The 13,996-nt window shown below is 31.8% G+C and overlaps 1 protein-coding gene, 1 non-coding gene and 1 pseudogene across 2 annotated transcripts; 2 read left to right on the top strand and 1 right to left on the bottom strand.

Moving 5' to 3' along the window:
* The first annotated feature begins 3,520 nt into the window (after window positions 1-3,520).
* LOC127900587 (uncharacterized) lies at window positions 3,521-9,189 on the top strand (annotated as a pseudogene).
* On the bottom strand, window positions 3,897-4,005 carry LOC127901643 (small nucleolar RNA R71). Its single transcript, XR_008053887.1, has one exon. It is a non-coding gene; the product is annotated as a small nucleolar RNA R71 (small nucleolar RNA).
* Window positions 9,190-10,139: 950 nt separating the features above from the next.
* On the top strand, window positions 10,140-11,252 carry LOC127900952 (probable cytokinin riboside 5'-monophosphate phosphoribohydrolase LOGL10). Its single transcript, XM_052436460.1, has one exon. It carries the CDS (start codon window positions 10,215-10,217, stop codon window positions 10,887-10,889), a length of 675 nt encoding a protein of 224 aa, XP_052292420.1. The 5' UTR covers window positions 10,140-10,214; the 3' UTR covers window positions 10,890-11,252.
* Window positions 11,253-13,996: the final 2,744 nt, after the last annotated feature.

The following is a 13,996-nucleotide window of genomic DNA, read 5'->3' on the forward strand; positions in this document are numbered from 1 at the left end:
GTCTTTAATGCATCTCCCTAGAATAAAAACGAGGAAAAAATTTCCTTCTCATAATGGCCTTCATCTCCTCCCAAGTGTCTATAGGTCTTTCACGATTTCATCTCCTACTCATAACAAGCTAATCCTACCAAATAATAGCATAATTGGTAAATTCAACAGCAGCTAGTTTTACCTTTTTCTTCTCAAAATAGTTGTGGCAATCAAATACTAGCTCCACCTTCTTTACCCACTCTAAATAAGCTTCTGGATCATTTTTATCTTGAAATAAAGAAATTTTCAGTTTGATAATACCCAAGTCACAATCTATATGTCTTGCTTTTTATCATATCTTCCATGCATGTTAACGATAGCATGGTCATCAAAATTATCTAGGTCATCGCCATCTTCTTCTCTCATGGCATCACGCCCTTGATTACCTCTTACATTAAGAGTTATTGGTTGTTGCCCCCTTTGTAGATTGACAATGGCAGTGTCTTGCCTCTCCAATTTGTCACTGATCTCTCTAAACATTAGATTCATGTGCTCAAATTGTTGTTGCATGGCTTGAGCATGATTGATTAGTCTATAACTTTTTGATCTTTTGACATATCTGTGATCTGAAAAGAATGTTAGCAAAAAGACCTCACAACACTCCCTCACATGATTCACTCAATTTTATGTCACTTAGCCCTTGTATTTATCACACAAATTAGCTTTTACCCTCTAATGATCTCATAAACTTTTGCCTTTTACCACACTTAATTCTCTCTTTCAGTTCTTTATTGAATTAAATAAAAAAATAAGAAAAATCCAGGTGGCACATCAAATATGACAAACCAGCACATTAACCAAAGTAAATGAATTAAGAGGACACAAAGAATGACAAAGGAAATTGAAGAAAAGAAAACAACCAAACAAAGGAACACAATTGATATTATGTGTCAACAATGTCAAGGTAAATGAATAACTAAAATTCGATTTGATGAAAGTATGAAGACTTGAATCCTTTTGCAATCTTTTTTTTTGCTGTATGTTTTTTTTTAATCAAAATAAATAAAACATTCAAACCTGATTAGAAACTAGTTCTGATACCAAATGATGCGAACCCTGCAATAAAACTTTGAAACCCACACTTAATTTAAAGTTTCAACTTCCCAAGAAAGTTCTAAACAGATTTAAGCCAAACAAAAACCTGAAATGCAAGTTATGCAACCCAAGAGGGGGGGTTGATTAGTATTAAAAATTGTTTAATTATCAAGTGATAATATGTTATTTTATGCTTATGTTATAATTTATATTTGTGTTTATGTAATATATTATGAATTATTAATTATGTTTTAAATATATTTAATTTTGTGTATTTTTATGTGTTTATTAGGAAAATTATTAATTTCATGAACTTCGAGACTCCAAACAGATAAACGGAGGTCAAATTTGGATTCCGGAGGTCCGAAAACCTTAAGATCAGTCAAGATCGGCTTAAAATTGGGCTTGTGTAAAAAAGTTGACTTTTCCTGTTGACCGAGCACTGATTGGATGATGAAATGAGCTTACAATAGATATGAGTGCATGGGATAACTGGCAATCTTGACTAAATCTCAACCGTTCATGATTCAATGGCCATGATTGTGCCACGTGGCAACGGTTGGTGAAGCAAGTTGGAGGATCCGAATCTTTGTATTCAGGTCGACCCGATCCACCCATTAACCCGCCAAATCTCAACCGTTCTTTGGGCAAATCGGACAAGTCAAATGATGCCATGTGTGATGTTGACTTTTGAAGTTTGACCAGCCATTGGATCTTGATCTAAGGGTTGTAAGGAGCACATGCATGAAGCCTATGATGGACCGCAAAGCACTGGATTATGAATTTATTTTTCTATAAATAGGGCCTCATTTTTATGTTTTAATCATCTCTCTACAACTTTCTTCTTCTCAAATTCTCTCCATCTCCTTGTAATTTTGATTTCCAGGTGTGTTTTTAATATTTTGTATAATTATTTTCATTAATAAAATTAGTTTTATTTCCAATTTTAGTTGTTTTTATTTCTTTTAATTATAAGTAATTCAATTTTACTATTTCTTTTTATTTTAATTATGCTTAACTAAATAATATTAGTTAGGGGAAGGTGAAACTCTTAAGAAATAAATATGATTTAATCAAATTCTATGTTTAATTTTATAAATTAAATTATTTTCTATTTAATTTTATACATGTTTTATATTTTGAAAATTTGATTTATTGTAGACAAACAAATGAATTTGGCACAATAAATTCTTAAGATCTTAATATAAGGCATGGTGAAATGGTATTTTGACTTATTGTAGACAAATTAAATTTTGGCACAATAAATACTTAATCCATCATAAAATTAAAGGGAAAATAATAATAATTTGTATAATTAATCTTTTGGGTAATAAATCTAAAAAATTAACAAAAAGAATTTATTAAGTTTTATTTACTTCTAAGAGTGAATCCATAACCCTAACTAGTTCAATTTCATAGTTTCATTTAAATTAAGTTGTTTATATTTAAGTTTTAATTTTAAGTTTTAGTTAAAATAAAATAAACTAATTAAATCTTTTCTATATGGATCGACCTCGGACTCACCGAGTTATAATACAACAAGACACTCTTATACTTCGGAGTTAAAATTTACTTTTAAGTTGTGTCAGTTTTTGGCGCCGTTGCCGGGGAAAAGTTTTTTATTTGGTTTTTTTTTCGTTTTTTATTTTTCTCTTATATGTAAAATTTCATTTGCCCCCTTTTCCTTTTCTTAAATTCTCTTTTGTCCCCATATCTTTCATAATTCTCGTTTCACCCCAACAATTCCCGTTTCTAGCCCAATCTTCTGGTAATTACGTTTGGACCCCAACATTTTTCAACTATTTTACTTTCATCCTAAATTACTCAATTCTAAACTTTTAAAAATTACAGTTTGACCATAAAATTAAAAAAATTTGTAAGAAAATCCCTAGACGAAATTCCTCAACATAATCAAGACTTGGACATACTTTGGACATATTTGGACATACTTTGGACTTAATTTGGACCAAACTAACTTTAACTACTAACTTTAACTACTAACTCTAATTACTAACTCTTAACTTACTAACTGCTAACTGCTAACTTTTATTTAATTTCAGTTATTTAATTTTCTGCATTTATTTTATTTCGTATTTATTTATTTGCTTTTGCTTTATTGGTGGGTTTAACCACCAAACTAACTACTAACTCTTAACTTTTATTTTCAGTTATTTAATTTTGCATTTTTTATTTTTTTAATTGGTGGGTTCAACCACCATTTTTTTTATTTTGCATTTATTTATTTTTTACTTTGTTGGTGGGTTCAACCACCATTTTTGTTATTTAATTTTCTTTTGTATACTTATATTATTTGCTTATTTATTTTTTTATTTTATTTTGTTATCAATTTGTGTAAATATTATCTTTATAACATAACCCTTGCATGAGAATGAAGGCGAAAACGTTTTGGGCGAACTTAATCCTCAAATTGATCAGGGAGACAACCAATCTCAACATGGACTATGATCAAAATCAACCAAGGACTCTGAGAGACTACATGAATCCAACTAGAACCGAAGCACCGTCGTGTATAGTATTTCCTCCAGAAGCATCTCGATTCAACTTTAAACCAGGTATTATCCAACTTTTACCAACATTTCATGGTTTAGAATCTGAGAATCCGTACTTGCATCTAAGAGATTTTGAGGAAGTTTGTAATACATACACGGACCAAAATTGTAGCCTGAACATAATTAGATTAAAGCTTTTTCCTTTTTCATTAAAAGATAAAGCTAAAACTTGGCTACAAAACCTTAGATCTGGATCAGTAAGAACTTGGAATAACATGCAAGAACAGTTTTTGAAAAAATTCTTTCCACCTCATAGAACAAATTCTTTAAAAAGGCAAATCACTTCTTTCACTCAAAAAAATGGAGAAACATTATACCAATGTTGGGATAAGTTTAAAGAGTTGCTTAACATATGCCCACATCATGGTTTTGAAACTTGGCGATTGGTCACTTATTTCTACGAGGGCTTAATACCCCAAAGTAGACAGGTTGTTGCAATGATGTGTAATGGTGAATTTAGGGATAAAAATCCTGAAGATGCACTAGATTACCTTGACCAATTAGCTGAAAATGCACAACATTGGGATACTGTTGGAACTTTTGAATTGACAAATAAGCAACAATCATCTCCATCTAGTGGAGGAATCCATAACCTTAGGGAAGATCATGATTTACAAGCAAAATTTGCATCCCTAGTTAGGAAAGTTGAAGCTTTGGAGCATAAAAAGAGTGATCAAGTAAAATCTGTTCAAGAAATTGCATGTAACATATGTTAGAATGATCATTTCACTCAAGAGTGTCCCACTTTGCCTGCACTTAAAGAATGTCTAAATGATCAAGCTAATGTCATTAACACTTTCAATAAACCAAACCCATATTCACAGACTTATAATCCTGGTTGGAGAAATCATCTGAATTTCAGTTGGAGGAATAATAATAATGCACAATCTTCACAAGCACCACCTCCACAAAATTTTCAAAATCCTCAGCCTTATACACCATATGTTCCACCACCCTGGAAAAATCTGGAAGACACAATGCATTCATTCATCAGAAAGCAAGATGCTATTAACAATCAAAATGCACAAACTTTTTCTGATTTGAAAGATACTCTTGCTAAAATTGCTTCTGCACTCACCATTCAAGAAAAAGGAAAAGTTCCAGACCAAGTCAAGTCAGTTATAACTCTTCGTAGTGGTAAGGTTGTTGATAGACCCATGCCTGAACCTTATTAAAATGATGAAAATTCAAAGGGTAAGGAAGGACTAAACGAACTTACACCTAGTGAAGAAATAACTAGTGTTCCACCTGAACCACCATTTCCGCATGCATTGAATAAACCAAAGAAATCAAACCACTCTTCTGAAATTTATGAAATCTTTAAGCAAGTGAAAGTTAACATTCCTCTATTAGATGCAATCAAGCAGGTTCCTTCATATGCCAAATTTTTAAAGGACTTGTGCACTGTTAAGAGGAAATTGAAGGTAAGAAAGAGTGCTTTCATGACCGAACAGGTAAGTACAATTATGTCTACTAATAATAAGTTGAAATATAAAGATCCTGGTTGTCCTACCATTTCTTGTATTATTGGTAACCACAGAATTGAGCATGCTTTACTAGATCTTGGTGCTAGTGTTAATTTGCTTCCATATTCAGTTTATCTTCAACTTAATCTTGGTGAGTTAAAATCAACTTCAACTACACTTTTGCTTGTCGATAGATCAGTTAAAGTACCAAAAGGAATAGTGGAAGATGTTTTAGTACAAGTTGATAAATTTATTTATCCTGTGGATTTTATTGTCTTGGAAACTGAACCTGTTGTGAATAATTACAAACCAATTCCTGTAATTTTAGGTCGACCATTTTTAGCAACTGCTAATGCTTTGATTAATTGTAGGAATGGTTTAATGAATTTATCATTTGGGAATATGACTTTGGAATTGAATGTTTTCAACATGTGCAGGCAACCTAATGAAGAAAATGAGAATGACGATGATACTGATGAACAAAATGAATTGTTTGAATCTTGTATCGAGGAAAATATTCAAAAAGGGAATTTTTCTGAACTTTCTAATGTTTGTTTAGTTAATTCAATTGAGTCAAATAAGCAATTTGAACTTGATATTTCTAATATAAATTCGTTGCTTGATTCTGTGCAGACTTCACAAAATTATGATGACGAGCCAAAATTTGAGGAGCTTGGAAGTATTGAAAAGACAGAACAACAAGAAGCGCCTAAAATGGAATTGAAACCTTTGCCTGAAGGATTGAAATATGCTTTTCTTGGAGAAGAACAAACTTATCCTGTTGTGATTTCTTTTACTTTAACAAGCGACCAAGAAGGTAAGTTACTTACTGTTCTTAAAAAGCATAAAAATGCAATAGGATGGACTTTAAATGACATTAAAGGCATTAATCCCTTAATCTGCACACATAGAATTAATTTGGAAGAAAATGCTAAAATATGTCAACAACCTCAAAGAAGATTAAACCCACACATGAAAGAGGTAGTCAAAACAGAAGTCCTTAAATTACTTGATGTGGGAATTATCTACCCTATTTCTAATAGTAAGTGGGTAAGTCCTACACAAGTAGTGCCTAAAAAATCTGGAATCACTGTTGTTAAAAATGAAAAAGGTGAATTAATTCCAACACGAATTACATCTAGTTGGCGCATGTGCATTGATTATAGAAAATTAAATGAAGCCACTAGAAAAGATCATTTTCCATTACCATTCCTTGACCAAATTTTAGAAAGAGTAGCAGGACATCCCTACTACTGTTTTTTAGATGGATATTCAGGTTATTATCAAATTCCTATAGCACTTGAGGACTAAGAAAAGACCACATTCACATGTCCTTTTGGAACATTTGCATTTAAAAAAATGCCATTCGGGCTTTGTAATGCTCCTGCAACATTTCAAAGATGTATGTTAAGCATTTTTTGTGATATGGTTGAACATTGTTTAGAGGTCTTTATGGATGATTTGACTGTGTTTGGGAATTCTTTTGATGATTACCTTGATAATTTGGAGAAAGTTTTACAAAGATGTGTTGAAAAAGAACTCGTGTTGAATTGGGAAAAATGTCACTGCATGGTTACTTTTGAAATTGTTTGGGTCATGTTGTTTCTATTAAAGGAATTGAAGTTGACAAAGCAAAAATTGAAGTCATATCTAAATTGCCACAACCAAAAACAGTTAGAGATGTGCGATTCTTTTTAGGACATGTAGGATTTTATAGGAGGTTTATAAAAAACTTTAGTGCCATATCTAAACCACTTTGTAACCTTTTATTAAAAGATGCATTGTTTGAATGGAATGATGATTGCCAAAAATCTTTTGAAAAAATAATTTGTCTTTTAACATCTGCACTTATTATGCAATCTCCTGATTGGTCTTTGCCATTTGAATTAATGTGTGATGCAAGTGATTTTGCTGTTGGTGCTGTTTTAGGACAAAGAATGGATGGTAAGCCTTTTGTGATTTATTATGCGAGTAAGACTTTGGATAGTGCTCAAATGAATTATTCTACAACTGAAAAAGAATTACTTGCTGTGGTATTTGCATTAAACAAATTCCGTTCATATTTGCTTGGCTCTAAATCTGTTGTGTTTACTGACCATGCTGCTGTGAGATATTTGATGAGTAAACAGGATGCCAAACCGAGACTAATTCGTTGGATTTTGTTACTACAAGAATTTGACCTTACCATAAAAGATAAAAAGGGTGCTGAAAATGTTGTTGCTGATCATCTATCAAGACTCACATCTGAATTCTGCAATGATATAACACCCATAAATGATTCTTTCCCTAATGAATTTTTATTTTCTGTTACTTCAATGCCATGGTATGCTAATATTGTTAATTTTCTTGTTACAGGTAAAATGCCTTTGCAATGGAATGCTCAAGAGAAGAAGAAATTTTTTTTTGAAGTAAAGAAATTTTATTGGGATGATCCTTATTTGTTCAAATATTGCCCAGATCAAATTTTTCGGCGATGTATTCCTGATAATGAGGTAAGTCGTGTCATTAATTTTTGTCATTCTAAAGCATGTGGTGGTCACTTTTCTTCAAGAAAAACTAATGCTAAAATTTTACAGTGTGGATTTTATTGGCCTACCATGTTTAAAGAAACATATGAATTTTGCAAAAGTTGTGAAAAATGTCAAAAATTGGGATCAATTACAAAAAGAAACATAATGCCCTTAAATCCCATACTTGAAATTGAAATATTTGACTGTTGGGGAATTGATTTCATGGGTCCATTTCCATCATCTTTTGGATTTGTGTATATATTAGTTGCAGTTGATTATGTCTCAAAATGGATTGAAGCAATTTCTTGTCGAAATAATGACAGTAAAACTGTGATTAAATTTTTAAGAGAAAACATTTTAAGTCGATTTGGAATCCCTCGAGCCATTATCAGTGATGGAGGTAAGCATTTTTGTAATAAGTCATTTGAGTCTTTAATGAAGAAATATGGAATTACACATAAAATTGCTACCCCTTATCATCCTTAAACAAATGGTCAAGCTGAATTAGCAAATAGGGAGATAAAACAAATTTTGGAAAAAACGGATAACCCAAATCGAAAAGATTGGTCTCTTAGACTTAATAATGCACTTTGGGCTTCCCGCACTGCATTTAAAACATCATTAGGAATGTCACCCTATCGGTTAATTTATGGTAAACCTTGTCATTTACCTGTTGAACTTGAACATAAATCACTTTGGGCTATTAAAGCTTTTAATTCAAATTTGGATGATGCTGGTAATGTGCGAAAATTGCAATTGAATGAACTTGAGGAATTAAGGAATGATGCATATGAAAATTCAAGAATTATTAAGGCAAGAACAAAAGCATTTCATGATAAAAGAATTTTTCGAAAAACATTTGAGATTGGTCAAAAAGTGTTGCTTTATAATTCTCGTCTTCATTTATTTTCAGGAAAGTTAAAGTCAAAATGGAGTGGCCCATTTGTTGTAAAAAATGTATATTCATATGGGGCCATAGAAATTGAGAATCCAAATAACGGTGTCACATTTAAAGTTAATGGTCAAAGATTAAAACCATATCTGGAACATCACCCACGTGACGAGGACACCGAAATTAATTTGGATGACCCACCAGTTCTTGATTAAGTCTTTAATGATTTTTTTTGTTTTACTATTATTTTACCGTTTCATTGTTTGATTTTTTTTCTTTAGATTGATGCACGGTACATAGTTTTTTTTTAACACTGTTTTTCTTGTGTAAGCGTGTTTGTTTGACAGTTGTACATTCTCTCATCAATTTTCATTTTACATCATGAGCACCTCAATGAGAAAATACCTGTTCGCACATCTTAAAAGATTTCAGCGTATAAAATTTCACTTAAGAGGCCTGATACAAAGCTGTAAATCACATCCACTTTGGGATCTGCAACCACCAGAATTCGTGTCCTATGTTGAGGATCTAGAGGGACAACTCAGAACAGTAGAGAGTGGCATATATGAATTTCAAATGGAGCTTGAGGTTAACTCAATGAGAGGACGAATGTAAGTTCATTTTCCTTTTATATTGTGTGCTTCTTTTTGCTTGCTTTCACGCTTGATTTGATTTTACAGATTTGATTTTGGTGTGTTTTGATTTATTTTCCCGTATAAATGGCGGATAACGGTACTCCGTGACTTCTTAAGTCGGTATCTTCAGTTTCCCACAATAACTGAAACCCCAAAATCAAACATGGAAGAAATACAACATAAACTCCATAAGCATTTTCCCTCTCTCCCTCAGAATGCCCTCAGGAAAATTTATAAAGCTCGTTGTGAACGACTGCGTTTGTTAATGATCAATGGCATTCCTTCTGACATTCGTTGGTTAATTGAAGCAAAGGTCCGATTAGCAGGTGAGTTTTCTGGTCAATTTGTTTCTTACATGCCTGGTTTTGGTAAAAGTACGTTTGCTAAGAAAAGGAGAGCTAAACGACTTGGCTCAAAATGTCATAACTGTGTAAGACTTGGTTGCAAACGACCAGATTGTAAATCTTTAGGAATGGTTTCTGATACTCGTGAAGATAAAATTAAATTCGTTAAAGATGGCATGAGTAAAGAATCGTTGGATGATATCTTACGATCTCTTGAGACGCATCGAAGCAGAATTGTGCAACGTGAGATTTACAATTTGCGGATACTATTCCAAAAACAAAGTGCACAGTTAAGTCTTGGGAATTTGACTCAAAAAGACCCTGTTTGCCAGTTTATAAGAAAACTGGATGGGAAGCCGATCCTTGACCCATAGAGGGCGTTCAAGCCGTTACTGGACGTAAAACTAGAGGAAGATGTGAGCCACAATCACAACCACCAGTAAATATCCTTTCACTTCACTGTTATTTTACTTTACTGTTATTTTATCATTTGCATTATTGCATTTAGCGATGTGATTTTGTATTTATTTGGTTTCTTTTACTGTTTGCTTTTTCTAATCATTACTTTTTTTTTACTGTTTGTTTTTGAATTATTGAGCCACGAGCTTTCCTCATCATTTGAGAAATATGCCAACCCATTTACACTTATTTCTCATTATTTATGTCACCAAGATCTTTAAATATGGGCTCATTTTTCAAACACTCACAACTTGTTTTTGAAAAATTAGTCCAATGGCAGCATCTTCGAGTAAACAATTCAAAAATATTTGTGTGCTTTCTGGGTTTCACTATGGAAAGTACAAAGAGTTTGTTCAGGCAGCTGTAGATCTTGGTCGTGTCATAGCAGAGAGGAAACTGCATCTTGTATATGGAGGAGGTGAACGAGGGTTATCAAGACTTGTCTCAGAAGCTGTTTTTACCAGAGGAAGCCAAGTACTCGGCATTATCCCAAAACCCATGAAACCGCTTGTGTGCATGTCTGGCCCACCAATTGGAGAAGAATTAGTGGTATCAAGTATGCAAGAGAGAATATCTGAAATGATGAATCATGCTGATGCTTTTATTTTCTTGCCAGGAGATCTTGCAACTTTTGAGGCACTAATTACATTTGCATCTTGGGCCCACTTGAACATTCATAAAAAACCCATCGGTTTGTTAAATGTTAATAATTTTTATGACGGCTTGCTAACTTTTATTAACCATGCAATAAAGAATCATTTTGTTCCACATTCTGTAAAAAAACTCTTTATCTCTGCTTCTACTGCTAATGAGTTACTTGATCTTTTACAAGCTTATACACCAGAGCCAGATCCACGGACTGTTGCATTGAATTGGTCGACTAATGATGGTAACAGTAACAGTAGCAGTAATAAGAAGTGCGATTTAGATTTAACTCTCCGTTTGTAAATATTTTCTGTTGTAGTGTTCATGTGATGTCTTCTACACTCTTTCTCTTTCCTTTTAAAACATTGAGGACAATGTCTTTTTCAGGTTGGGGGGAGGGAATAATTGATAATTGTGGAATGTCTTAATCCTGGTTATGTGTTTACAAAAAAAAAAAAAAACAATAACAAAATTTTTTTTTTTCTGTAAAGACTAACTTAGGACAAATTTGAGTCGAAGATGGCAGGATATAGAGAATGTAGTCTCTCTAGAAACACATCTTCTTAATCTTAAGGGTGTTAAAAAAAAAAACAAAACAAAAAAATTGACTTTTTCTTCATCTTTGTTATCTACTTTTAAGCTTCTGCATCAAGTTCAGGTGAGATCTCCTCTTCTTCTTATTTTATTATTCTCTTTTATTTTTATTTATCATTATTATTATTATTATTATTATTTTTTGCATATCTTACAAATTATAAAATGTTAAGATAATGTTTAGATTAGGTTGTGGGGTGGGGATAATTGGCGCATGTTTTAAATATGTGTGTTGTTTTTTCTCTTTTCTTTTCTTTATTAAAAAAAAAATTTTTGTTTTTTGTCTAGGATGGCCGTGTAAAGAGTCACGACTTTTGAGACGCATCCTAATAGTCTTGTTGTATTATATTTTGATTTTGAGATTCATAGTAAGTTGTTTTTGTTCCCTTTTCTTTGAATTACTCAAATTTGTGAACTCTCCACTTGGTTATTAAGTTATTTAATTGTTTACTCATTTAACAGGTATTATTGAATCATTCTTCACACACACATTATGACACCTACTAATGGGTTGTAAGTTAAAATTTTACAGCATTTAGTTCTTTTGATTTATTAGGAAAAGTATCTAAGGTAGTAGAAAGTGTATATTTCCAAAAAAAAAAAAGTAGAAAAAAAAAATTGTTTTTAATTTTTCTATATCTAGAACCCGAGTAATTAAGTCCGTAATAGATATATTGTTTGTTTATTAGAAACCCGAGTAATTAAGTCCGTAGGGGTGCTTCAACACCTAGTGCCCTAAGGCCAACTGGTCTGGGAGTCACTGACCTAAAGCTCGCTACACGGGTTAAAAATGTAATATATAAAAAAAAATGTGTGAATAATCTATTGCCTAAAGATATAATTTCTAATGAATTTTAGAACGAAAATGTTGTTTTTCTTTTAATGAAGCCCCATAAGTATTGTGTTAATTACTTGAGCACAAAAGAAGGTTTGATGATATTCTGGATAATGAGTGAACATCAATGTGGTAAAGGAATTTGGGAGAGTTCATTTATTTGGTAATTTAGAGGATAGATGAACAACTATTAACTTGCATGTGAATTTTATAAATCTTAATTTAATATAACGCTTTAATTGCTAGAGGGCTAGCAATAAACTGGTTGGAGGGTGTGATTAGTATTAAAAATTATTTAATTATCAAGCGATAATATGTTATTTTATGCTTATGTTATAATTTATATTTGTGTTTATGTAATATATTATGAATTATTAATTATGTTTTAAATATATTTAATTTTGTGTATTTTTATGTGTTTATTAGGAAAATTATTAATTTCACGTACTTCGAGGCTCCAAACAGATAAACGGAGATCAAATTTGGATTCCGGAGGTTCGAAAACCTTAAGATCAGTCAAGATCGGCTTAAAATTGGGCTTGTGTAAAAAAAGTTGACTTTTCCTGTTGACCGAGCACTGATTAGATGATAAAATGAGCTTACAATAGATATGAGTGCATGGGATAACTGGCAATCTTGACTAAATCTCAACCGTTCATGATTCAATGGCCATGATTGTGCCACGTGGCAATGGTTGGTGAAGCAAGTTGGAGGATCCGAATCTTTGTATTCGGGTCGACCCGATCCACCCATTAACCCGTCAAATCTCAACCGTTCTTTGGGCAAATCGGACGAGTCAAATGATGCCATGTGTGATGTTGACTTTTGAAGTTTGACCAGCCATTGGATCTTGATCTAAGGGTTGTGAGGAGCACATGCATGAAGCCTATGATGGACCGCAAAGCACTGGATTATAAATTTATTTTTTTATAAATAGGGCCTCATTTTTATGTTCTAATCATCTCTCTACAACTCTCTTCTTCTCAAATTCTCTCAATCTCCTTGTAATCTTGATTTCCAGGTGTGTTTTTAATATTTTGTATAATTATTTTCATTAATAAAATTAGTTTTATTTCCAATTTTAGTTGTTTTTATTTCTTTTAATTATAAGTAATTCAATTTTACTACTTCTTTTTATTTTAATTATGCTTAACTAAATAATATTAGTTAGGGGAAGGTGAAACTCTTAAGAAATAAATATGATTTAATCAAATTCTATGTTTAATTTTATAAATTAAATTATTTTCTATTTAATTTTATAGATGTTTTATATTTTGAAAATTTGATTTATTATAGACAAACAAATGAATTTGGCACAATAAATTCTTAAGATCTTAATATAAGGCATGATGAAATGGTATTTTGACTTATTGTAGACAAATTAAATTTTGGCACAATAAATACTTAATCCATCATAAAATTAAAGGGAAAATAATAATAATTTGTATAATTAATCTTTTGGGTAATAAATCTAAAAAATTAACAAAAAGAATTTATTAAGTTTTATTTACTTCTAAGAGTGAATCCATAACCCTAACTAGTTCAATTTCATAGTTTCATTTAAATTAAGTTGTTTATATTTAAGTTTTAATTTTAATTTTTAGTTAAAATAAAATAAACTAATTAAATCTTTTCTCTGTGGATTGACCTCGGACTCACCGAGTTATAATACAACAAGACACTCTTATACTTCGGAGTTAAAATTTACTTTTAAGTTGTGTCAGGGGTGAATTGGGATTTTAAAATTTATGCAATACAATTCGCACAATAATTTAATCTATTTCCTTAATCAAATCAAAACAATAAATTCAATCAAGCACAATATTAAAAGAGTAAAGGAAGAGAAAACAAACACAAAGATTTTTACGTGGTTCGGCTATCCCCGCCTACGTCCATGCCTCCAAGCTCACCCGGCTTGAGGATTTTACTATCCAAGCCTCCCAAGGCTTCAAATGTTTACAACTGACTTCCAATGTGTCAA

Source organism: Citrus sinensis, chromosome 3 (assembly GCF_022201045.2).
Source record: "Citrus sinensis cultivar Valencia sweet orange chromosome 3, DVS_A1.0, whole genome shotgun sequence".
NCBI classification, from domain to species: domain Eukaryota; kingdom Viridiplantae; phylum Streptophyta; class Magnoliopsida; order Sapindales; family Rutaceae; genus Citrus; species Citrus sinensis.

Coding starts and splice junctions, on each gene's coding strand:
- LOC127900952 (XM_052436460.1), top strand. CDS start 10,215: ATGGCAGCATCTTCGAGTAAACAATTCAAAAATATTTGTGTGCTTTCT.